At 58.6% G+C, this 25,329-nt stretch overlaps 1 protein-coding gene across 1 annotated transcript in view; it reads left to right on the forward strand.

The window, feature by feature from the left end:
- Window positions 1–25,329, forward strand: part of BSN (bassoon presynaptic cytomatrix protein) — a 102,116-nt gene that overhangs the window by 71,965 nt on the left and 4,822 nt on the right. Inside the window, 11 exon segments of the mRNA XM_077777048.1 lie at window positions 2,113–2,997; window positions 10,093–10,539; window positions 10,957–16,824; window positions 16,827–17,609; window positions 19,872–21,945; window positions 22,234–22,419; window positions 22,422–23,026; window positions 23,160–23,259; window positions 23,760–23,891; window positions 24,146–24,200; window positions 24,536–24,628. Coding sequence (XP_077633174.1) covers window positions 2,113–2,997; window positions 10,093–10,539; window positions 10,957–16,824; window positions 16,827–17,609; window positions 19,872–21,945; window positions 22,234–22,419; window positions 22,422–23,026; window positions 23,160–23,259; window positions 23,760–23,891; window positions 24,146–24,186 — 11,121 coding nt within the window. The 3' untranslated portion in view covers window positions 24,187–24,200; window positions 24,536–24,628.

Here is a 25,329-nt window from a genome sequence, read left to right on the forward strand (position 1 = left end):
CAGGAATGGGATTGGCCCTTTCCCTTGTGACTGGAACACCATGGTGCTTTCAAAGGCTCTGGCGATAAACATAGATGGAGCACCCTTGGCTGCAGCCTCAGCTCTGGTTGAAAAGAAGGAGCCTCTTTGGGGCACCGAATCTCCAATCTCTTAGCTTTGGCCTTGTGGGAACTGTGTTCCCTCCCCCCTCCCCCCTTTAATAGTTGTTGGGATTAATCCCACAAGAAGCCTCTCTGGAATGAGCCCTGCTTTATGCCACACATTCTGTGCAGTCCTGAGAACACCTCAACCAGAGCTCATGAGCTAGGTGGGGAGATAGGAGACACCCAGGGAAACAAATTGGTAGATATTTCGGGAAGGAATAAGCACTGTGAAGAAAATGAAGTGGGTGATTAGATACAGAGTGCCTGGGGGGGTATGTTAGATTGTGTGGCCAGAGAGGGCCCTGATGGGAAGATCTGAGGCCTAGATAGCCAAAGAGGGCAGAGAAAATTGTGAGGCCAGAGGCCCTGGTTACAGAAGTGAGCTTAGGGGACTACTTGGCAGAACAGGAGGCCCAGCATCTCTGGGGTAAGACCACTAAAAGGGGAGATGGCAAGGAAGGAGGCCAGAGTAAGGAAAGGGCTGGGGTAGATCACGGGACCTCATGGGCCATGGTGAGTTCCCATGGCACACATGATGGGAATCCACTAAGGGATTTGAGCCTGTAACTGATAGGCTCTGATTTGTATGTAGATTTTTTGGAGGAAAAAAATATTATTGGCTCATGCACCTGGAAGTCCAAGGGCAGGCTTAAGGCATAACTGAATCCAGGGAATTAAATGAACTCATCAGATCTGTTCCTCTCTCCTTACCTTGGTCTGCTTCTGACTGTCTATTGATGTTATCCTTAGCATCTTGCTGCATGCAGGGAAAGAGGGCTGCTGACCACTCTAAGGCTAATTTCCTATACGAGTAATCCCAAAGGAAAAAAGCCCACTCTCTCCTATTGTTCATTCACCAAGGGCTCTGATCAGCCGTGTTTGCAAGGTCACATACCTATCCCTGCGCTCCTTGCTGAAACCAGTGATTGGCCCAACCTGAGTCATGCATTCACTTTATTCAGGGAGGGGTTGATGCAGAAAGACACTACATGTCCATCACATAAATAGCAGCACATGACTTTTTGTTTTGGAGGCCCATTTTCTTAAAAAACATGTCTTGCTTAAGGGAAAAAAAAACTTTTTATTCTACTTACATCATCACTTACATTGCATTATTTTGCTCTCAAGATTGTTCATATATATCTTGTGTCCTCAGCTAGACTCTAATTTCCTCCAGGACAGGGATCATGGTTTCTTTTCTTTTCTTTTCTTTTCTTTTTTTTATGTTTATTTCGGTCGGAGGTGGGGGGCAGAGAGAGAGGGAGACACAGAATTGGAAACAGGCTCCAGTCTCTGAGCTTTCAGCACAGAGCCTGATGTGGGGCTCGAACTCATGAGCTGTGAGTTGGTGGCCTGAGCCGAAGTTGGATGCTTAACCGACTGAGCCACCCAAGTGCCCTGGTTTCTTTTCTTTTCTATGCCTCCCTCTCCCTCCTATTACTTTTCACTTATTTATTCATTTTGCAAGTTTCTAATTGAATATCTTAGTACAGGCACTGTACTAAGGCCATCCTTTTGTTTTTGGTTTAAAAGATCACTCTGGCTGCTGTGTGGAAATGGCCCTAAGGGGGCAGGCGGGGAAGGAGAGTGACCAGTTGGAGGCTTTTGGGGTCATTGGTGAGGCAGGGCATGGAGATGGAATAATGTACAGAGATCAGAGGTAGCCAGTGGGCAGTGGGGAAGACTCTTGAGCAGGAGGGTCTGGCAGACAGCAGATAGGTGGTTGGGGGGTGGAGACTGTGTGTGACTGCCCCTGTTCTGCTCCAGGCAGGTGACAGCTTCCAGAAGTCAGGGCAGTCCCATGAGCTCAGTCAGCTCTGCCCCCTGGCAGCCCAGAAACACCTGAGCGGTGCTTGCTGCTCCTGCCCATGTTAGGAGCTGGCCCTGGCTGCTGGGAGGCCTGCAGTGGCCTGAGCTATGGGCACCATCAGTCCCGACCACCCTGATGACCATGATACTTCCTCCTCAGGTGAAGGAGTGGCTCTGTCTGAACTGCCAGATGCAGAGGGCTCTGGGGATGGACATGACCACTGCACCTCGCTCCAAGAGCCAGCAGCAGCTGCACTCCCCGGCCCTGTCTCCTGCCCAGTCCCCAGCCAAACAGCCCCTGGGGAAGCCGGAGCAAGAGAGATCGCAGGGCCCAGGGGCACCACAGTCAGGCCTCCGCCAGCCTGAGACCGCCAGGGCCACCTCAGTGCCGGGGCCTGCCCAAGCAGCTGTCCCTCCGGAGGTGGGGAGGGTGTCTCCTCAGCCCCCTCTCCCCATCAAGCCTTCCACAGCAGATCCCAGGCCACCTGTAGGAGAGGCCCTGGCCAAAAGTGCCACCACAGTGCCCTCTGGGCCTGGTGCTGCTGAGCAGACCCAGGAGGGCCTCACTGGGAAGCTCTTTGGCCTTGGAGCATCACTGCTGACCCAGGCAAGTACCCTCATGTCTGTGCAGCCCGATGCTGAGCACCAGGGCCAAGTGGCCCCCAGCAAAGGGCCACCTAAGATTGTCTTCAGTGATGCCAGCAAGGAGGCTGGCCCGAGACCCCCGGGCTCAGGGCCTGGGCCTGGGCCAGCACCTGGAGCCAAAACTGAGCCTGGAGCCAGACCAAGTCCTGGATCGGGGCCTGGAGCCCTGGCAAGAACTGGGGGAACAACCAGTCCAAAGCATGGCAGAGCGGAACACCAGGCAGCGACCAAGGCTACTGCCAAGCCAAAGACCGCGCCGAAGGAAAGGTCCACCTGCCCACTGTGCCAAGCTGAGCTCAATGTGGGCAGCAAGGCCCCAGCCAACTATAACACCTGCACCACCTGCAAGCTCCAGGTGTGCAACCTGTGTGGCTTCAACCCAACGCCTCACCTGGTAGAGGTAAGAGAGCTGGACCAAGATCTGGAGTAATGGGGGGCCTGGGAGGCATGGGAGCCAGAAGGGGCTGTAGAGAGCCAGGTCTTCAGCAGTTGTGGGGCCCCTACACAGCTACAGAGGGGCTGTACTCCATTTTCTGTCCCTGCCCCCAGGCTTGTTGTTCCCCTCAGAAAACCAGCTGGCACAGTGGATGGGGTAATGGTGCCCGCTGCCTCTGACTGGCTAACCGGTGCCCTGAGGCCAGTCCTAGAGGTAGCCAAGCTCAGGATGCCCTGAACTGGCCTCCTCACTCCCAGCTATCCTGGGCATGGCCTCAATGGAAGATTCCAACCTCCCCTGCTCAGGTGGGGAGAACCTGAGGTTCCAGCCTGCCCTCAGTCTATGACCCACACAGGGGGTTGAAGGGCTGGTAGGCACAGGGCTGTGCCCCATTGCCCAGGTTCCAGCCCAGCCAGGTGGTATCCTGCCTCCATCCCCTCTTCTGAGGTCATGGGTATTGATGTCTACTTGTCAAACCCAGTCTTTGGGACACATATTTTCCTTTGGCTGGGCCTGGTTCTCCCTCGGGCTGTTTGTGGGGATGCTCAGAGATGTTCTTCTTACCCATAGGGAAGTTTGAGAAAGTTCTGGGGTTAGGGCCTGTCTCTCTGCATCCTTGCTCCAGGGAAGGGTTCTGGGCATTGTGCAGAGCTGGATAGAAAAGAATAGGAGGTCCAGTGTTCTCTCAAAGCTTGGAGCCCAGCCTGGCAGTCTCAGAAGGTGAGAGGTACCTGGGCAGAGCTGAATGAGCCTAGGCCTGGAGGCTGCCTCTTCTCCGCCCCTTACTTACTCCACCCTGCCCCCAGGGCCATCCTTGTGAACCCTACCTTGGCTGCCTTGGGCATAACTGGTGTGTCCCATTCCCTGGACTGCCCTTAGGGTCAAGATGAGTGATTGGCTCATCTTGACAGGCAGATACACCCCCAGCTATGGCACATCAGGAGATGGTCAAGCCAAAGCCCTTCCTCTTGGACATGGACAGCCCTTGGAGATCCTAGGCTGAGCCATGCATGGTCAATGGTTGGGCAGGGGAATTCTGATTTGTTTTAAATCAGGCCTCCATTGGAGCAGCCCACTGTGGTAAGGAAGACTGCTTTGGCTGTCATAGGCCATATTTTCCAACATGCAGAAAGAGGCAGCTCTGAGCAAGAAAATGACCTCCTCACATGATGCCCATGTGGCCCTCGAGGTCCCATACCGCCACCTCTCAAACCTTAGGTCCAGTGGCTCAATGGGGGACAGTTGGCCTGGCTGACCAGGGTTGGGAGGGAACACCAGGGGGCCACCAGAGAGCCAGAGGAGCTCCAGTCCAGAGACTACCAGGCACATACTTGCTGTCAGCTGAGTGGCGCACCCTGATCCTGAGGGACTGTGAGCCCTGTTGGACTGCTGAGCTGGCGCGGCCTAGGGGACTGTTGTCCCTGAGAGACCTCCTGGCCCACATTTCCTCACTCAGCGAGACATGCACAGAGAGAAGGGGAGAACCGTCTCTGTCCAAGAGTGTAAATGTTCCTGACAGCTCCTTCCAGCAGCCCCTGGGCCAGGCCAAGGGAAGTGCTAATTCTGCCCAAACATGTCTCAGTCACATGCTGACTCTTGGATGAGCATCTGGATTCTGATCCAAGCCTCTCCTTAGCCACTTAGTTGTCACCTTCCTGGGTCCCGGAGCTTCTGCTTCTGTATAGCCAACATTGCCCCCTGTCCCACCCCCTCAACGTCCTGCTGTCTCCAGGTCCTGCCCCCCTGCCACCTCTTTGGCCGGAACCACCTTTGTCACCACAGGATCTGATGGGTTCCATGGGCCTGACAGCAAAGCTTCTGAGTATCCTGGTTCTTAGCTCCTCCCCACCCAGGGGCCTTTTGCTCCTAATAATAATCAGAGGGCAGCCCAGCTTCTCCAACTCCTTTCTCCTCATGGCTCTGCTTATTAATGCAGTTATCCCCAGAGGGGTCCTGGGGAAGGTATGGGTGGGCAGCCATGATGCCCCCCCCTGTGGTTCCCGGTACCACTGTTGCTTTTCTTCACTGTAACCGGGCCATGGACTATCTTTGATCTAGCCTCAGCAAATGGTACTTGACATTCGGAGCAATGGTGTGCTTCTTTGTGACCTACTTTGTGTGAGAGACCTACTGTCTCTCCCACACCTTGCTAACCAAGGCCAGCCTGCCAGGCTTGGAATGACTGTGCTGTCTCTGTGCACAATGTGAGGCATAGGGACCCTGTCTGCATGTAGGCTGGAGGCTTGAGGGAGAAATGGACCCGGGCAGCCTCACTGCCAGCTCCCCACAGGCCCATTAGACCTGCCGTGGCTCCACCTGAGATTAGAGCCCACTGTCTGGCTGTCAGGTTGGGGATTTTCCTCAACATCTTAGAGGTATAAAACCTTTTACCTTCTTCCTAGACAGGGAGTCCAGAGCATACAGTGAAGGAAGCAGTAGAACTAGATCCCTTTTCGTTCTGAAATTCCCTCTGAAAAAATAACCATAGTGCTATTTAGTGAGTCATTTTATAATTAAGAGTTGTTGATTCCAAATTTTTTACCTATTTATCTTTTGAAGGATAATAGTACCCTCTGGCGTAATTTTTAATTGGCTTTCAGTTCAAAATAGAGTTTGTGCAGAAATTAGTGGAATTGGAAATGTTATAGTAACACCGCCAGTTTCTGATCTTATTAGAATTGCCAAAATACCAGCCATACCCTTGAGAAGTCAGGCCTCCCTGGGCAAAGGGCCTGGCACGTGTGCTATTCAGGGCTGGGCTGGGCTTATTCGGGGCAGGGGCTGCATCGGGGGCACCAGGTGAGAGGCCAGCAGCTGCCTCTGGTGATAGTGGTCTCAGGGAGCCCTGTCTCCTCCACATGGAATAGGGATGAGAGCACTCTGTCTTAGGCTTCTGGGAGAACTAGTTGAGATGCCATACTTCAGATACATGTGCAAGATCCGACACACGGCCAGGTTGGAGCCAGCCAGGAGTCCCTGTGCAGGGAAGAGAGTCTCCACTGGCCCCCAACTATCTGGGTGTGAATCAATCCTATGGCCAGTGCAAGACCCAAGTCTCATGAAGGATGCCCTGTGGGGAATGGACACATTTGGTACTGGAGCGTGAGGAGAGCATAGCCCAGCCAGCAAGGCACACATTGGGGATATCAGAGAGGATTCCTCTTATCAGAGGTAGAGGCCCAAAAAGGAGAAGCTTAAGCATGTCCAGAGACAGGGTGGGGCAGGGTTATAGCATCAAGAGAACAGCAGCCCAGTGACGGCCACGTCTGTAGTCCAGGGTCTGGCCATGCCTGTTGAGCCCTTTATGTCTGGGCATCCTTTCTCTGGATTTCTCATCAACTACCCTGGTCAGGCATAGAGGCTTGGGGTATGTTGGGCCCAGGAGCTGGCCATGGGATATTGGTCAGGCCAGTGTCATGTGATCAGACTGATACAGGCCAGCTCCACATACACAGAGATTGCATTCTGCAAGGTCATTCAGACAATGGCAGACAGTGTAAGAAGGATGCCCAAAATGCATTGCAGCCTCACTGGGCAACCCTGGCCCTTGAGGCACAGTAGTCAATGGTCTTAGAAGGCAGCCAGGCTCATCCACCTGTGGGATACTCCACCAGTTCTCAGACAATTCACTTCCCCCTCTTGCCTCTGACCTCACCTCCCACCATTAGGTGGTGAGTGCCCTGGGGCATTCCTACCTTCCTGCCCCCAGAAAGAAACTGGATGGAGGGAGGCAAGGCAGAAGTGGTCATCAAGCATCCCACTGTCCATTCCTAGGTCCCAGATCATCTGCCCACTTGCCAAAGGGTCAGCCAAAGGGGAAGCAGGTACCAGCTCCCTGCAGCTGACTGGGGGTGGGGGTGGGAGAGTGTAAGAGAGGGTGTACAGGTAAATGAATGAATGAGGGAATAAACATGAATGAGTGAATTCAAGGACAAGAGGAAAAATGGAATGAATGAGCAGGGACGGGGTGAGGGAGGGCATGCTGTTGGGGGCAGAGATGAGAACTGAGTGAATAAAGGGGCACCTAGATGACTCAGTTGGTAAAGTGCCCCACTTGAGCTCAGATCATGATCTCATAGTTGGTGGATTCGAGCCCTGTGTCAGGCTCTATGCCGACAGCTCAGAGCCTGGAGCCTGCTTTGGATTCTGTGTCTCCTCTCTCTCCCCCTCCCCTTTTCGTGCTCTTTCTCTCTCTCTCAAGAATAAATTTTTTAAAAACATTAAAAAAAGAAAAGAAAAGAAAAGAAAAAAACTGAGTAAATAAAGAAATCAGGACCTGTGCTCCAGCCCCCAAGCACAGAACCTCATGGCCAGCCTCCTACCCCAACCCCTTTCCCCAGACACTTAGGTCTGCACCAGGTCTCCTCAGACTCCACCCCTACAGACCCCAGTGCCTGCACTCTTCTGCCCCCACCTCCAGAGAGCTGGGGAAGGGCCTCCAGCAGCCAGGTCAGATGTTTATTTTTAGCCCTTACCTCACATGCCTCCCCCTGCCTGCCTTCCCTCCCTCCCTGGCCGCCTGCTATAGCAGAGCCAGGAGCAAGAGGCCCAACTGGGCAGCCCCTTCTGCAGTCTGGCTGTCTCCATGAATAAGCGTGGGAAGGAACGAAACCCTGGGGAGCATGTGACCACGGGTGACATGCTCTGCTAAGGGCTGGGCTCTGGGCTCAGGTAAGCAGGCTGCTGCACATACTGGCTTTGAGCCCTTGGCATTAGGTCTGCCTTCTCCATCCAGAACATCTTTCCAAGGTACCCTTGCTTCATTGGGACTTTTGCTTCTTGGGTGAGGTCTGCAGGCCAGACGTAGGGGTGAGAGATTTGCCAAGCCCCTGAGGTGAGCCTGGGCAGATGACCGGACCTCGAGAGGTCTCAGCTAGAATGGCTGTGTGCAGGGCCCCAAAGTGGAGTCAGAACAGTGTTGCCATAGGCCAGCCCTCTGTCTGGGCCCGGATCCTAACCCTATCTTGCTGATCCTGGGGCTTTTCTCATTTCCAGAACTCTCTTAGCTTCTCCCTACACCCCTCTTACCTCTCTAGGGGCTTTTTGTCATGTCATAATCCTTTTTGACGTGGGGGGATTTCCACTGTGTCCCTAGGTGATGTTAGAGGCATGTGGGCTCTGGGCTCAGGCTGGGCCTCTGTGCTCTTCCATGCTGGATCTCAGGGCTTGGGCTCAGCCTGCCTAGCATTCTTCCCAGGCACCTCTAGGGGTGACTTAAGACCCAACAAGTAGCCAGCACCCATTGCTTCATAGGGGTTTGTGTCAGGGATACATAGAGGTCAGATAAGGTCAAAGGGAGTTAGTAGTGGTGCTAGGGCCAAGGAACAAGGTGAGTAGATGTAGGATCTCTGAAGGGTCACCCTCCATAGCTGGGACCCCTGCTTAGGACCTGTGTGTGGGATTGGGCCTCAGGGCAGAGTCAGAGCTCCAATCTTAGAGAGCAATCTCAAGGATTTGAGTAATAAGCCTGTGGATCAGGCCTATCCCTTACATACACCAAGGGCCTGCCACCTGCCTGTCTGGCCTCTGCTGGGGCCCAGAGTAGAGATGTCATATGTAGTCCTTTGGGCAGGAAACCAGGGCAGAATCATTGATATGGCATCTGCCATGGTGGCCTAAGGATACCAGGCTGTGGGCAGGCACTCTGGGAGTACTGTGCTTCCAAGGATCTGCCACATGTGCCAGGGTCTGACATGGGCACAGGGCAGTGTGTGAAGTAAGGGCACCAAGGCTGCCAGCCCACTTTGGGCGGATGAGGGCCACAGACTACCTTCTTGCCCTGTCTCCTGGCTCTGTGATCCTGTGGTTCTGGGTCTTGTGGTTCTCCTAGTGGCCCATCCCAGTGGCCAAGCTGAGTGTCTGGGCACCTGAGAGGAGCAGCAGCAGGAAGGTCAGAGTGCCGAGGCTCTGCCCCCTCCTCCAGGGTGAAAGCAGGCATGAGTGTGTGGTTATCCCCTTTCCCACCTCCTTTGTGGGCCAGGGTAGCACTTCCAGTCTTGCCAAGGAAGAGCCCTGACTCTGGAGGAAGTTCCTGGGAGACATACCCCTGTCAGCCTCTGACCTGCTGCAGGAATCACCCAAGCAGGGCCTGGGATGCTCAGACCTCACTCCTATGCAGACAGCTGGAGCTGGGGGAAGTAGACTTGGTTTCTAGTGTTCTAGGAACTTTACCACTGATATCCATGTCATACTTGGATGACCAGTTTGGGGCTTTGGGCTCCAGGAAGGCTGCATTCCAGCCAGCCCCTGTGTCAGTCTTAGTCATGGCTGTGTCTCCAGCCCCCAGCACTGAGCCTGACAGAGAGTATTGCCCTGAGAGTAGTGGACTGATGGTTGAGTGTTTGGGCCCCACCCAGATCTGGAGGAAGCAGGGTCCTTGGCCTAAGTGTCAGCACACACAGTCCTCATCAGAACAGTTCAGACCCCTGGGGTCAGGAAGAGGCTTCCACCTGAGGGTCTTTGCTGGCCTTGGACAAGGTGACTTGGGCTGGGGGATGTAAGCAGAAGGGACTGCTTGCCCCATCCTCCCACCAGGGCTTCTTCCAGGCAACCTCTCTTGGCCCCAGGAGCCTGCAGCCTCCCAGTGCAGCCCTTACTTGGGAAGAATGTGGGGAAGGATGATGTCTGAGGCCTGAGGGCTAGGATGTCAGGGAGGGGCTGGGCACCCAGGAGGCGCTTCCTGTCTGAGGCCTCTCCTGATCTGCACAGGTTCTGGGCTGCTGGACTCCGAGCTAGATCCCCCTCTTTTCCAGACTCATGAGCTACCTGTAGCCTCCTCTCCCTGGCAGGTCTCTTCCTTTTCTGGCCAGGTGAAAAAGCTCTCTACAGGGTAAAGAAGGGACCCTTCTTTTTGGTTTATCATTTGAACTCTGAAGGATGGGGAAGCCTGTCATTTGGGGGCAATAAATCTATCAGTCATTTTCTCCTTGTGCCTTTGGGGTCATGCTTTAGAGGACTGTCTCCTGCTTATGGTTACAGAAATAGTCACAGGAATACTCTTTGAGTACTTCAGTGTCTTTGTGATTTTTATCAGCCCCCTCCCCTCCCGTTTCCCTACAGAAAACCGAGTGGCTCTGTCTGAACTGCCAAACTAAGCGGCTACTAGAGGGCAGCCTGGGAGAGCCGACCCCCCTGCCGCTGCCCACGTCACAGCAGCCCCCCTCAGGGGCCCCTCTCCGTACAGCTGGAGCAGCCCCTCCAAAGCAGAAAGGGCCACAGGGGCTGGGCCAGCCATCAGGCCCCCTGCCTGCCAAGGCCAGTCCCCTGCCCACCAAGGCCAGTCCCCAGGCCAAGCCCCTCAAGGCTTCTGAACCCAGCAGGACCCCGAGCAGTGCCCAGGAAAAGAAGACAGGAATCCCAGCTAAAGCCGAGCCCGGGCCGAAACCACCTCCAGAGACTACCCTGCCCCCTGGAACTCCTAAAGCAAAGACGGGGGCCCGGAAGACTGAACCTGCCACGTCTGTCATCAAGGCTGTTCCAGAAGCCCCCAAGGGTGGGGAGGCAGAGGTCAGTCCCATTCATTCCCTAGGGACCTTAGCTCTCAGGTGGGATGGTCTAGAGAAGGGCTTGGTTCCTTGGGATGTAGGCCTGGGGCGGGTCCCTTGGGGCCACAGAGGAAGTAAGGGATGCCTGGATGAGGCCCTAGTAGGCCTGGAGCCTATACATTATAGGCTGGCCTTATGTCTGGCACCTGGTTGAATGCTTGGGTGGATTTTGCTACCATTAGATCTAATAAAGCTTCTCTTTGAGAATCTAGGGCTGCTTGGGGTTTTCAAGACCAGAGAAATGGAGGGTGGTAGGCCCTGATCCCCTGGGAGGTGGAGGGCCCCTTCCTCAGGACCCTGGGATTGACAGAGAGGGCTGGACTTCCCCAGTGAGCTGTCTGCCATGGGGAGTCAGTGTCTGCTTCTCACCCTGCTGCAGGAGCTGGCAGGCAAGCCTTATTCTCAGGACCTGTCTCGGAGCCCACAGAGCCTCAGTGACACAGGCTATTCCTCTGATGGCATCTCCAGCTCCCAGAGCGAGATCACAGGCGTTGTACAGCAGGAAGTGGAGCAACTGGATAGCGCAGGGGTGACAGGGCCTCGCCCGCCCAGCCCCTCCGAGCTCCACAAGGTGGGGAGCAGCATGCGGCCTTCGCTGGAGGCCCAGGGTCCAGCCCCCAGGGGCGAGCAGAGCAAGCCACCCAGGAGCAGTGGTGAGGAGCAGAAACGGAGGCCCCACTCCTTGTCCATCATGCCTGAAGCCTACGACTCCGATGAGGAGCTGGAGGATATCTTGGAGGAAGAGGAAGACTCTCTGGAGTGGGGGCGCCAGAGGGAGCAGCAGGACACAGCCGAGTCATCAGATGACTTTGGCAGCCAGTTGAGGCACGACTACGTGGAAGACAGCAGTGAGGGTGGCCTGTCCCCGCTCCCACCCCAGCCCCCAGCCCGGGCAGCAGAACTGACTGACGAGGAGTTCATGCGACGGCAGATACTGGAGATGAGCGCCGAGGAAGACAACCTAGAAGAGGATGAAGTCTCCACCTCTGGGCGTGGCCTGGCCAAACATGGCGCCCAGAAGGGTGGCCCCAGGCCCCAGCCTGAGCCCAGCCAAGACCCAGCGGCGCTGCCTAAGAGACGTCTGCCACACAACGCCACCACAGGGTATGAGGAGCTGCTTTCTGAGGGAGGCCCAGCTGAGGCCAGTGATGGCACTGGGGCCCTGCAGGGGGGGCTCCGCCGCTTCAAGACCATTGAACTCAATAGTACAGGCAGCTATGGCCACGAGCTGGACCTGGGCCAAGGTCCCGATGCCAGCCTGGAGCGGGAGCCAGAGCTGGAAATGGAGAGCCTGACAGGCTCCCCGGAGGACCGCTCCCGTGGGGAGCACTCCTCCACGCTGCCTGCCTCCACACCCAGCTACACTTCGGGCACCTCTCCCACCTCCCTGTCCTCCTTGGAGGAGGATAGCGACAGCAGCCCCAGCCGCCGGCAGCGACTGGAAGAAGCAAAGCAACAGCGCAAGGCCCGGCACCGTTCACATGGGCCCCTGCTGCCCACCATCGAGGACTCCTCTGAGGAGGAGGAGCTGCGGGAGGAGGAGGAGCTGCTGCGAGAGCAGGAGAAGATGCGGGAGGTGGAACAGCAGCGTATCCGCAGCACGGCCCGCAAGACACGGCGAGACAAGGAAGAACTGCGGGCCCAGCGGCGGCGTGAGCGCTCCAAGACCCCTCCAAGCAACCTGTCACCCATCGAGGATGCCTCCCCGACTGAGGAGCTGAGGCAGGCAGCTGAGATGGAGGAGCTCCATCGCTCCTCCTGCTCCGAGTACTCACCCTCCCCTTCCCTCGACTCAGAGGCTGAGGCCCTGGATGGCGGCCCTACCCGGCTCTACAAATCGGGCAGTGAGTACAACCTGCCCACCTTCATGTCCCTCTACTCACCAACTGAGACGCCCTCAGGCAGCTCCGCCACTCCAAGCTCTGGCCGGCCCCTCAAGAGCGCCGAGGAGGCCTATGAGGAGATGATGCGCAAGGCCGAGCTGCTCCAGCGGCAACAGGGCCAGGTGGCAGGTGGCCCCTCCCAGCCCACTGGTGCCCGGAGCCAGGGCACCTTTGAGTACCAGGACACCCCCGATCAGGACTATGGCAGGGTTGCGCAACCTGCCTCTGAGGGCATACCGGCCAGCCTGGGGGCAGCCGTGTATGAGGAGATCCTTCAGACATCACAGAGCATTACCCGCATGCGGCAGGCCTCCTCCCGGGACTTGGCCTTTGCAGAGGATAAGAAGAAGGAGAAGCAGTTTCTGAATGCTGACAGTGCGTACATGGACCCAATGAAGCAAAATGGCGGCCCACTCACCCCTGGTACCAGTCCCACCCAGCTCGCTGCCCCTGTGTCCTTCTCCACCTCCACCTCCACAGATAGCAGTGGTGGCCGAGTCATTCCTGATGTCCGTGTTACTCAGCATTTTGCAAAGGAGCCTCAGGACCCCCTCAAGCTTCACAGCTCTCCTGCCTCCCCCAGCTCTGCCTCCAAGGAGGTAGGCATATCCTTTTCCCAGGGCCCTGGCACCCCAGCCACCACAGCTGTGGCTCCATGTCCAGCCAGCCTGTCACGAGGTTATATGACTCCGACCTCCCCAGCAGGCTCTGAGCGCAGTCCTTCACCGTCTGCTGTAGGCCACAGCTATGGACAGAGCCCAGCCACTGCAAACTATGGGTCCCAAACTGAGGAGCTACCCCAGGCCCTCAGTGGCCCCACTGCCAGCGGATGGGCTGCCAGAGACAAGCCCCTGAGTGTGAGTGATGGTGAGAGCGGCCCCCCCAAGGCCTCCCGGGGGTATTCCTACTTCGCAGGCTCCAGCCCACCTCTCTCTCCATCTTCTCCCTCAGAGAGTCCCACATTCTCCCCTGGCAAGCTAGGTCCAAGGGCCACAGCCGAGTTCTCTACACAGACGCCAAGCCCAACTCCAGCCTTGGACATGCCTCGGAGCCCTGGTGCCCCGACCCCAACACCTATGGTGGCTCAGGGCACACAAACACCACACCGACCCAGCACACCTCGCCTGGTGTGGCAGCAGCCCTCTCAGGAGGCCCCCTTCATGGTCATCACTCTGGCGTCAGATGCCTCCAGCCAGACCAGGATGGTACATGCCAGTGCCTCCACTTCCCCAGTGTGTTCGCCCACTGACACCCAGGCCACCACCCACAGCTATAGCCAGACAACACCTCCGAGTGTGTCCCAGCTGCCCCCAGAGCCACCTGGGCCACCTGGCTTCCCGCGGGCACCCAGTGCTGGCACAGATGGGCCCTTGGCAGTCTATGGCTGGGGTGCCCTCCCTGCTGAGAATATCTCCCTGTGCCGGATCTCCTCTGTCCCTGGAACGTCTAGGGTGGAGCCAGGCCCTAGGCCTCCTGGCAGTGCTGTGGTAGACCTTCGCACAGCTGTCAAGCCTACTCCCATCATCCTTACTGACCAGGGCATGGACCTGACCTCTCTTGCCGTGGAAGCAAGGAAGTACGGCCTTGCCCTGGATCCAATCCCAGGACGGCAGTCAACTGCTGTTCAGCCTTTGGTCATCAACCTCAATGCCCAGGAGCAGACCCATGCCTTCCTCAGCACCGCCACCACCGTGAGCATCACCATGGCCTCATCTGTGCTCATGGCTCAGCAAAAGCAGCCTGTGGTCTACGGAGACCCCTTCCAGAGCCGGCTTGACTTTGGCCAGGGTGCAGGTAGCCCTGTGTGTCTGGCCCAGGTCAAGCAGGTAGAGCAGGCCGTCCAGACAGCTCCGTACCGAGGTGGGCCCCGTGGAAGACCTAGGGAGGCCAAGTTTGCCAGGTATAACCTGCCCAACCAGGTAGCACCTCTGGCCAGAAGGGATGTTTTAATCACTCAGATGGGCAGTGCCCAGAGTGTTGGCCTCAAATCGGGCCCGGTGCCAGACCCTGGTGCTGAACCCCACCGGGCTGCCCCCGCAGAGCTGCGGTCACACGCTGCGCCAGGTGCCAGGAAGCCACACACAGTGGTGGTGCAGATGGGAGAGGGCACGGCAGGCACTGTGACCACACTGCTCCCAGAGGAACCAGCAGCCCTAGACCTCACTGGGATGAGGCCTGAGAGCCAGATGGCGTGCTGTGACATGGTCTACAAGTTCCCCTTTGGCAGTAGCTGCACAGGCACCTTCCACCCTACCCCCAGCGCTCCTGAGAAGAGTGTGTCAGATGTTGCCCTACCTGGCCAGAGCAGCGGCCCCTTCTACAGTCCCAGGGACCCTGAGCCTCCTGAGCCCCCCACCTACCAGGCACAGGGGGTAGTGGGGCCTGGGCCCCATGAGGAGCAGAGGCCCTACCCACAGGGCCTCCATGGCAGGCTATACTCCTCCATGTCTGACACCAATTTGGCTGAGGCTAGCCTCAACTACCATGCCCACAGGATTGGGCAGCTCTTCCAGGGCCCTGGACGAGACTCAGCTGTGGATCTCAGCTCACTGAAGCACTCCTACAGCCTGGGCTTTGTGGATGGACGCTACCTTGGGCAGGGCTTGCAGTATGGCTCGTACACAGACCTGCGTCATCCCACAGACGTTTTGACTCACCCACTTCCCATGAGGCGCTACAGTTCAGTGTCAAACATCTACTCAGACCACAGGTATGGTCCACGGGGAGATGCAGCTGGCTTCCAGGAGGCCAGCCTGGCCCAGTACAGTGCCACTACCGCCCGTGAGATCAGCCGCATGTGTGCTGCCCTCAACTCCATGGACCAGTATGGAGGGCGGCATGGCAGCGGTGGTGGTGGCCCTGACCTCATGCAGTATCAGCCCCAGCCCGGGCCTGGGCTCAGTGCCCCCCAGGGTCTGGCTCCCCTCAGACCTGGCCTCCTTGGGAATCCCACCTTCCCGGAGGGCCACCCAAGTCCTGGGAACCTGGCCCAGTACAGGCCTACGGTAGGCCAGGGAACGGCAGTCAGACAGCTGCTGCCATCCACAGCCACTGTGCGTGCAGCTGACGGCATGATCTACTCGACTATCAACACTCCAATTGCTGCAACACTGCCCATAACCACCCAGCCCGCCTCAGTACTGCGGCCTATGGTGCGCCGTGGCATGTACAGGCCTTATGTGTCTGGTGGGGTCACAGCCGTGCCGCTCACCAGCCTGACACGCATGCCCATGATTGCCCCCCGGATACCTCTTGGGCCCACAGGGCTGTACCGGTATCCTGCACCAAGTAGATTCCCTGCTGCTTCCAGCATTCCACCTGCCGAGGGTCCTGTGTACCTGGGGAAACCTGCTGCTGCTAAGGCCACGGGCGCTGGGGGCGCACCAAGGCCAGAGCTGCCAGCAGGGGCAGCTCGGGAAGAGCCTCTTTCCACAGCCACCCCTGCTGCCGCCAAGGATGCTGTAGCAGCCCCAGCCCCAGCCCCAGCCCCTCTGGCCAGCCAGAAGCCGCCTGTAGATGCTGCTCCCGGGGGCGGCAGCGGGGCCCTCAGCCGGCCAGGGCTGGAGAAGGAAGAATCTGTGCAGGAGGAGCGACAGCGGAAACAGCAGGAGCAGCTGCTGCAGCTGGAGCGGGAGCGAGTGGAATTGGAGAAGCTGCGGCAGCTGCGGCTGCAGGAGGAGCTGGAACGGGAGCGAGTGGAGCTGCAGCGGCACCGTGAGGAAGAGCAGCTCCTGGTGCAGCGGGAGCTGCAGGAGTTGCAGACCATTAAGCACCATGTGCTGCAGCAGCAACAGGAGGAACGGCAGGCCCAGTTTGCCCTGCAGCGGGAGCAGCTGGCACAGCAGCGCCTGCAGCTGGAGCAGATTCAGCAGCTGCAGCACCAGCTGCAGCAGCAGCTAGAGGAACAGAAGCAGCGGCAGAAGGCCCCCTTCCCCGGGGCCTGCGAGGCACCTGGCCGAGGGCCTCCACCAGCCGCCACGGAGCTGGCTCAGAATGGCCAGTACTGGCCACCCCTGACCCACACCGCCTTCATCGCTGTAGCAGGGCCGGAGGGGCCTGGACAGCCTCGGGAGCCTGGGCTGCATCGGGGCCTCCCCAGCTCTGCCTCAGACATGTCACTGCAGACGGAGGAGCCGTGGGAGATGGGCCGCAGTGGCATCAAGAAGCGGCACTCTATGCCTCGCCTGCGGGACGCCTGTGAGCCAGAGTCGGGGCCTGAGCCCTGCATGGTCAGGAGGATTACAGACAGCAGCGTGCAGACGGACGACGAGGATGGGGAGGGCCGCTACCTCCTGACCCGGCGGCGCCGGGTGCGGCGGAGTACGGACTGCAGCGTGCAGACTGATGACGAGGACAGTGCCAAGAGGGAGCAGNGGAGCAGCCAGTGCGCCGCCGCCGGTCCCGGCTCTCCCGCCACTCGGATTCCGGCTCTGACAGCAAGCATGATGCTGCTGCCTCATCGTCCCCTGCGACCGCTGCTACGAGGGCCATGAGCAGTGTGGGCATCCAGACCATCAGTGACTGCTCTGTGCAGACAGAGCCTGACCAGCTGCCCAGAGTCTCTCCAGCCATCCACATCACAGCCGCTACTGACCCCAAAGTGGAGATCGTCAGGTACATCTCGGCACCAGAGAAGACTGGGCACGGGGAGAGCCTGGCCTGCCAGACGGAGCCTGAGGGGCAGGCCCAGGGCGTGGTTGGTCCGCAGCTTGTGGGGCCACCCGCCATCAGCCCCTACCTGCCTGGCATCCAGATCGTCACCCCAGGACCCCTCGGCAGATTCGAAAAAAAGAAGCCAGATCCCCTGGAGATTGGATACCAAGCCCAGCTGCCCCCGGAGTCCCTGTCACAGCTTGTGAGCCGCCAGCCTCCCAAGTCCCCCCAGGTCCTCTACTCACCGGTCTCACCCCTATCCCCACACCGGCTCCTGGACACCTCCTTTGCTTCCAGTGAGAGGCTGAACAAGGCTCACGTGAGTCCCCAGAAGCACTTCACAGCTGACAGCGCTCTCCGCCAGCAGACGCTGCCTCGCCCCATGAAGACCCTGCAGCGGTCCTTGTCCGACCCTAAGCCCCTCAGCCCCACCGCCGAGGAGTCTACTAAAGAGAGGTTCTCCCTCTACCAGCACCAGGGGGGACTGGGTAGCCAGGTATGGGCACAGGGGCTGGTCCAGGGTGGGACAGGGGTCTCTGTCTAGCCTGGGGGCCCCACAGGGAGGGGTTTCTCCTGGGGTCGGGGTGGAGTCACCTCCAGCTCCAGAGGCCCAGAGGCAGGAGTTGAGGATGAGGACTGGACCTTCCTTGATGCACACCTGGTGGAGCCAGCAGCCTGGCAAGGACATCTGGGTAAATACAGACTCACACACTGGCCCCCACAGCCACCCATCTAGACACTGCTAGCAACTTCAGCCTCTCCTCAGCACTGCCTCTTCACAGCCCATATCTGGTCCAGTCCCTGCCATGTCCCCCCCAGTCTGGGTCCCTCCCATTCCAAACCTTTACTGTGGATATTTCCTTAGAAAATCAGTAACATGGACCTGGCTGGGCCACTCCCTATTCCCCAGCCCTGGCCTGGCTTCCATGGCCCCACAGGAAGCCTAAGGCCCTTGGCCTAGCATTCACAGTCCATCCCAATGAGCTGCAGCATCTCTCGGTCTCATCTTGTCCCCTGCCTCTATCTGGCCCTCAGTAAGTCTGCTCTGGATCTGCTCCCCTAGGCAGGGAACCCTGGAGCATCAACATGCCCTTGCCTATGGGTTTAGTTGCCAAGGATGCCCTGGGACTGAGTGAGGTGGCATGCTGTGGGCTGCAGTGCAAGGGAAGATAGGAGTTGAAAGGGCCTTCCGCCAAGGATTTTGAGTGCCAGGCTAAAGAGCATGAGCTTTTCTTGTAGGGCCTTGGAGTTCCTGGAGGTTTTGGGCAGGTGAGACAGGCAAGATGGAAAGCTTCTTGGGCAGAATGTGGGTAGATGGGCTGAAGGGGAAGACTGCACAGTGGCCCTGAGGAAAAGGAGTAGGAACCAGAGGCATTCTGAGGTATGTTTTCTGGGCGTGATGCAGAGAGGAGAGGGTGGGGCCTCGAGGTGTGTTGGTGGAGGTGATGAGCTGGGGAGAGCCCTAGGGTGTACAGGCTCGAAAGCGTGGGGGTGGGATCAGGAGTCTGGGCTGGCAGAGAGCGCAGACCAGAGAGGCAGGCTGTCCTGGCTCCAGGCCAGGGTGGGCACAGAAGTTCCATGGGCTGGCAGTGTGGTGCCATGCCATGATGGCTTCTCATGGTGTGCAGCCAAAATAACAAAAAACGAACAATAGAGTGAGGAGTTCAAAAAGTGAAATGTATTGTTAAAGGCCCACCCATTGTTCTGGGGCTCTGGGGCACACTGTCATTTCTTTTGTGACAGATGGTGAGTGTGGGTGGAAGGTTTTTATGTAGTTTCTTGGCAAGGTAAAAAGTAAGAAGCCCAGTGTCAGACCCTAGTGGGGATTTGGGTGGTCCATAAAAGCCCAAAGTCCTAGGGCACTCTGGGAAGTCTGGGAACTAGAGACAAAGGACCCAGGGTAAACCTTCCATCACCTTCTAGTGATGTGAACCTTCAGGTAACGTGAAGGGCAGGCGAGGAGAGCTGCACAGAGGGCAGGGAACCTGGACCAGGAAGCAACACAGCCAGAGATGGGCCAGAGAGGCCCTGCAGGGTAGCTGGCAGCCCCAGAGAGTGGTGGGCTAACAGGAATATGGAGGGAGCTGGGGGCCAGGCCCAGGGCACAGTCCAAAGAGTTTGGCAGAGGGTGATGGAGGGCAGCTGGGAGAAGAGGGTGGACAGGCAGCTGAGCTGCATGTCACCTAAAAGAGGAGTAGGGCAGGGGGCAGGAAAAGACCCAGAGCCTGCAGTAGCTGACATACAGTCAGCATGTGCCCTTTCCCATGATCCTCTGTAGAGCCTAGTGGGCACCCAGGGACCACTCCCTTCCTGTCCATGGCCCTCTACTGCCCTTGGTCCCCACCAGCTGCTAGACCTAAAACCAGAGCCAGATTGTACTCTCCTTACCTCAGGACACTCAGTGGGAGACAGAGGGTGGCAAGCCCTCTGGATATGGGCAGGGTTCTCAGGGCCACTGTGTGCTAGAAGTTCTCAGGCAGGCCAGTCCTAAAGACCAGCACAGAGAGGCATCTGTTCCACCCCTCCCCTGCTGCCCAGAGTGCTGGGAGGGAGAAGGCCTGTAAACTCATCACAGGCCAATGATGATTGCCACCAGTGGGGGGGCAAGGCAGGCCTCCAGGCTGCCTGGTGAATCAGAGCACCAACTGTATGGAGCCCAGCCCCTGACCCAACACAGACCAGGGCTGTTCTACCTTTTGCCCCACCAAGTCACCCACACCTTGGGTCTCAGTGCTGCCCGCCCTTCCCTCTGTCTCAGGTGTCGGCGCTGCCACCCAACGGCCTGGTCCGCAAGGTGAAGCGGACACTGCCCAGCCCCCCTCCAGAGGAGGCTCACCTGCCCCTGGCTGGCCAGGCCCCCCCACAGCTGTACGCAGCCAGCCTGCTGCAGCATGGGCTGGCGGGGCCCACCGCTGTCCCTGCCACCAAGGCCAGCCTGCTCCGGGAGCTGGACCGGGACCTGCGGCTGGTGGAGCATGAGTCCACCAAGCTGCGCAAGAAGCAAGCAGAGCTGGACGAGGAGGAGAAGGAGATCGACGCCAAGCTCAAGTACCTGGAGCTGGGTATCACACAACGTAAAGAGTCTTTAGCCAAAGACCGAGGTGGCCGTGACTACCCACCCTTGCGTGGTCTCGGTGAGCATCGTGACTACTTGTCAGACAGCGAGCTCAACCAGCTGCGGCTCCAGAGCTGTGCCACTCCTGCCGGCCAGTATGCAGACTTCCCTGTCACCGCTGCTGCTCCTGCCACTCCTTCTGGCCCCACTGCCTTCCAACAGCCCCGATTCCCACCTCCAGCCCCACAGTACACTGCAGGCAGTGGTGGGTCAACTCAGAACGGATTCCCAGCCCACCAACCACCCACCTACCCTGGTCCCGGCACATACCCAGCACCTGCCTTTCCTTCTGGCACCAGTTACCCAGCTGATCCTAGCCTGCCAAGCCAGCAGGCTTTCCGTCCCACAGGCCATTATACAGCCCAAACACCCATGCCAACCACCCAGAGCACTCTTTTCCCAGTCCCAGCTGACAGCCGTGCCCCCCACCAGAAACCACGCCAGACATCACTAGCCGACCTGGAACAGAAGGTGCCCACTAACTATGAGGTGATCGCCAGTCCAGTCGTGGCCATGTCTTCAGCACCACCTGAAACCAGCTATAGTGGCCCAGCAGTAAGCAGCAGCTATGAGCAAGGCAAGGCTGCTGAGCTGCCCCGGGCCAGTGACCGGAGCAGTGTGAGCCTGAGCTCAGCCTCCACCTACCCCTCTGACTCCCACTACAGCCTGGAGCAGAATGTCCCTCGGAACTATGTGATGATTGACGACATCAGTGAGCTGACCAAGGACAGCACCTCCACTGCCCCTGATAGCCAGCGACTAGAGCCCCTAGGGCCAAGCAGCAGCGGGCGTCCAGGGAAAGAGCCGGGAGAACCCGGCATCCTTGAGGGGACTGCATTGCCCTGCTGCTACACCAGAGGGGAGGAGGAATCTGAAGAGGACTCTTATGACCCCCGTGGGAAGAGTGGCCATCACCGGAGTCTGGAGAGCAATGGCCGACCAGCCAGTGCCCACTACTACAGTGACAGCGACTACAGACATGGGACTCGAGCAGAGAAGTATGGTCCAGGTCCCATGGGGCCTAAGCATCCCTCCAAGAGCCTGGCACCAGCTGCCATCTCCTCAAAACGCAGCAAGCACCGCAAGCAGGGCATGGAGCAAAAGATCTCCAAGTTCTCACCTATCGAAGAGGCCAAGGACGTGGAGTCAGACCTGGCCTCCTACCCCTCCCCTGCAGTCAGCAGCAGCCTAGCCTCTCGGGGCAGGAAGTTCCAGGACGAAATCACCTATGGGCTCAAGAAGAACGTGTACGAGCAGCAGAGGTACTATGGGGTGTCCAGCCGGGACCCAGTGGAGGAGGATGACCGCATGTATGGAGGGAGTGGCCGGTCCCGAGTGGCGTCTGCATACAGTGGGGAGAAACTGTCCAGCCATGACTTCAGCAGCCGGGGCAAGGGATATGAGCGGGAACGGGAAGCTGTGGAGAGACTTCAAAAAGCAGGCCCCAAGCCCTCGTCCCTGAGCATGGCCCACGGCCGGTCCCGGCCCCCCATGCGGAGCCAGGCCTCTGAAGAGGAAAGCCCCGTCAGCCCCTTGGGACGGCCCCGCCCTGCCGGCGGCACCCTCCCTCCTGGGGACACCTGCCCACAGTTCTGCTCCAGCCACTCCATGCCTGATGTCCAGGAGCATGTCAAGGATGGGCCTCGGGCCCACACATATAAGCGTGAGGAGGGCTACATCCTGGATGACTCCCACTGCGTAGTTTCCGACAGCGAAGGTAATGGCAGCCAGGGGTGATTTCTGCAGCTGCTCACCCCCCCGGGGGGCCTGCCCGCCCATGGGGCCCTGGGCCCTGAGATGTCCCAGGGGGGCCTGGCTTGGTGCCTCATCCAGTGGGCTGTTCCACCTGCGCCCTGGCCCTGGTTGTGGGGAGGTGGGCTGGGGGCCTAGTGTTAATTGCTTGTGGCTGTGGTGCCCACTCTCTGGTTTCCTTGCATGGCTTCAGCTGGGCCTCCCCCTGTGGCCAGCCCGGGGGTTGATGGTGTTCTGTTTTTGGTCTCTGAAGCGTATCACCTGGGCCAGGAGGAGACAGACTGGTTTGATAAGCCCCGGGATGCCCGCTCTGACCGGTTCAGGCACCACGGGGGCCACGCAGTCTCCTCCTCCTCCCAGAAGCGAGGCCCTGCCAGGCACAGCTACCACGACTACGATGAGCCCCCTGAGGAGGGCCTGTGGCCACATGATGAGGGTGGCCNACCTCAGCCAAGGAACACCGGCACCACGGTGATCACGGGCGGCACTCAAGCCGCCACACTGGCGAGGAGCCGGGCCGGCGTGCTGCCAAACCACACACTCGGGACCTGGGTCGCCATGAGGCCAGGCCTCACCCTCAGCCCAGCCCTGCCCCGGCCATGCAGAAGAAGGGTCAGCCTGGGTACCCCAGCTCCGCTGAATACTCACAGCCATCCCGTGCTCCGTCAGCATACCATCATGCCTCTGACAGCAAGAAGGGCTCCCGGCAGGCCCACTCGGGGCCCACTGCACCACAGCCAAAGCCAGAACCCCAGCCGCAGTCACAAGGTCGGCAGGCAGCTCCTGGGCCACAGCAATCACAGCCGCCGCCATCCAGGCAGACACCCTCAGCCACAGCATCACGCCAGCCACAGACACAGCAGCAGCAGCAGCAGCAGCAGCAGCAAGGTCTTGGGCTACAGCCCCCTCAGCAGGCCCCGGTGCAGGCTCGGCTGCAGCAACAGGGCCAGCCAGCCACCCGGGGCCCAGCCCCTGCTGCCAGCCAGCCAGCAGGGAAGGCTCAGCCGGGCCCCACGATAGCCACAGGCACCCAGCCAGCAGGACCGGTAAGTAGGGCTCTAGCACGTGGATCCCACCCAGGGTGGACACTGCGGCCGCAGCTTGGACGTGCCCTTGGTTCTAGGCTGGGCATGGCCAGAGTCCATGGACAGTATCTGAGCTATGGATTCTGTGTTGCAGCCACGGGCAGAACAGGCAAATGGCACTAAAGGGACAGCCAAAGCACCCCAACAGGGGAGGCCTCCTCAGGCCCAGCCCCCACCAGGACCTGGACCCGCAGGTGAGCCTATATTTTGGTGCCCTCAGCCATGGCCCAGAATTCCTGGTCTGTCCTCTCCCTACACCTACCGGTGCCCTGAGCTCCCCTGCACTGCCCACCCACACTGCTCCCTGAGAAGGTGCCCACAGGGTTGCAGACCCTTCCAGTAGGAGACAAGCCCAGGGTTAGAATGAGCCAGTTGGGGTCACCAGCACTGGGGACTTTGGGCCCAGGCAGCTCTGGTTAGGGAACCTGGGTGCAGGGCCAGGACCACAGCTTCCTACTGTCTCCTTCCTTCCCCTTCTCTTCTTCCATCTATCTTTCCATCCTCCTCGTCTCCTTCCTTGCTTTCCTCAACTTCCCTTTTTCTGCCTCTTCCCACCCCTTCCCTTCCTGTTCTCTCTCTTCATTTCTCTCTCCTCCCCCTCACTCTCCCACCTCACAACTGCCTGTATTCAGATTCCCTCAGGGCTGCTCTCCCACTCACGCCTATCTCCTGATGGTGGTTTCTTTCCCCGTAGGCATGAAGGCTGGAGCCAGGCCTGGAGGGACCCCAGGGGCTCCTGCTGGCCAGCCAGGCGCCGATGGTGAGAGTGTGCTCTCCAAAATCCTCCCTGGTGGGGCAGCAGAGCAGGCTGGCAAGCTGACAGAAGGTAGGCACTGCTTGCAGACAGGTCCATGGTGGGGGGCAGCACCAGGGCCCTGGTCTGAGAAAGGTTGGGTCTGGGAAATGATTCCAGGCTCAGCCAGCCAGTCAGAGGCCAGCCTGAAGGTCCACCTGCTGCTGCCCAGTGGCTCTCTGCATGGTCCTTGCCCCTGGGGTGGGCTTGGCTTCACTGTGCCAAATGGCCCCAACTAAGAGGGAGTTAGTCCAATTTCCTGATGCCTCTCTTTTTCTTTGTCACAGCGGTCTCTGCTTTTGGCAAAAAGTTCTCCTCATTCTGGTGACCGTGCCCTGTAGGGTAAGTATGAGCTGCCTGTACCCAGCCTCCCTTCGTGTAGGGGTCCTGAGGGGTTGTCTAGGAGGAGTCTGGTCTTTAGCAGTGGGTGATGTGGCCAGAGCTGCAGTATCCTCTCCTGTGAGTGTGGGAAGAGGAGGAAAAGGAGGGACCCAATGCATAGAGGCCTTAATGTGGGGCCCACTCAGTAGGGGTCCTGGCAAAGGGAAGCTAGGGCCTTCCCCACTACCCCTACCGCCCCTCCCATGGCTCTCACAACCTTGAATTGGCTTTAGTTTGTAGGTAGGGCCCCCTGGGATACAGCTCCTCCCCAACCTTCCTCTGTAAATACTCCACAGGCTCTTGAAGAGACGAAGGGAGATGATATCATTGCTGTGGAAAAATCTCTGGAGTCAGAGGCCTGGGCACAGCTCTGAACTCTGCGTATAACAGTGAGTGTCAGGTCCAGGGTAGGGTGGGGCAGAGGAAGGGGTAAAGGTCCAAGGCCTGGCTGACCAGTTCCCAAATGTGAACTGGGAGGAGACTGGGGGACTTCCTTCAGCTGTGATGGGCCTGGCTAGCCGAGGGCCAGAGACCACCAAGCTGGCTGAGATGACTCAGGTAGTAACCTCACAGGAGGATGCAGCAAAGCCAACCATCTCCCACAACTTTGGGTTTGTGCTCTGGGCACTGAATCCAAAGCCCCTTCCCTGAGGCCTCATGCTGGTGACTTTGCTCTAGACGGTCCAGTGAGGCCAGAATCCCCAGTGCTGCAGAGCTTAGTAGCCACGGGCATGAACTTAAAATACTATTGGCTTCCACAGGCTGAGCTCATGACCTGCACGATGGAAGAGCAAAATGAGAAGTGAGGCAGACAGAAAGAGGACAGAGAGGAGAGGGAGGTCACTGGACAGGCAGTCTCAACCCCTAACCAGTTCAGCCCAGGGAGAGAGTAGAAGGGCCTCCGCACGGAAACCCTGGCTCTGCCTGGGCTGCAGTGGCCAACATGGGATGGGAAGCCTCCTCCTGGAACCCTCTCTGGCCCCAGCCCCGCCTCTGTGGCAGAGCAGGAGGTGGTGCATCATCCAGGATGGCAGGGAGGGTAGTGTGCCTAGTGGCATGCTCTGTGCGCAGCCAAGGACCACCTTCTACC

Source organism: Crocuta crocuta, unplaced genomic scaffold, assembly GCF_008692635.1.
Source record: "Crocuta crocuta isolate KB4526 unplaced genomic scaffold, BGI_CrCroc_1.0 scaffold77, whole genome shotgun sequence".
In the NCBI taxonomy this organism is placed as follows: domain Eukaryota; kingdom Metazoa; phylum Chordata; class Mammalia; order Carnivora; family Hyaenidae; genus Crocuta; species Crocuta crocuta.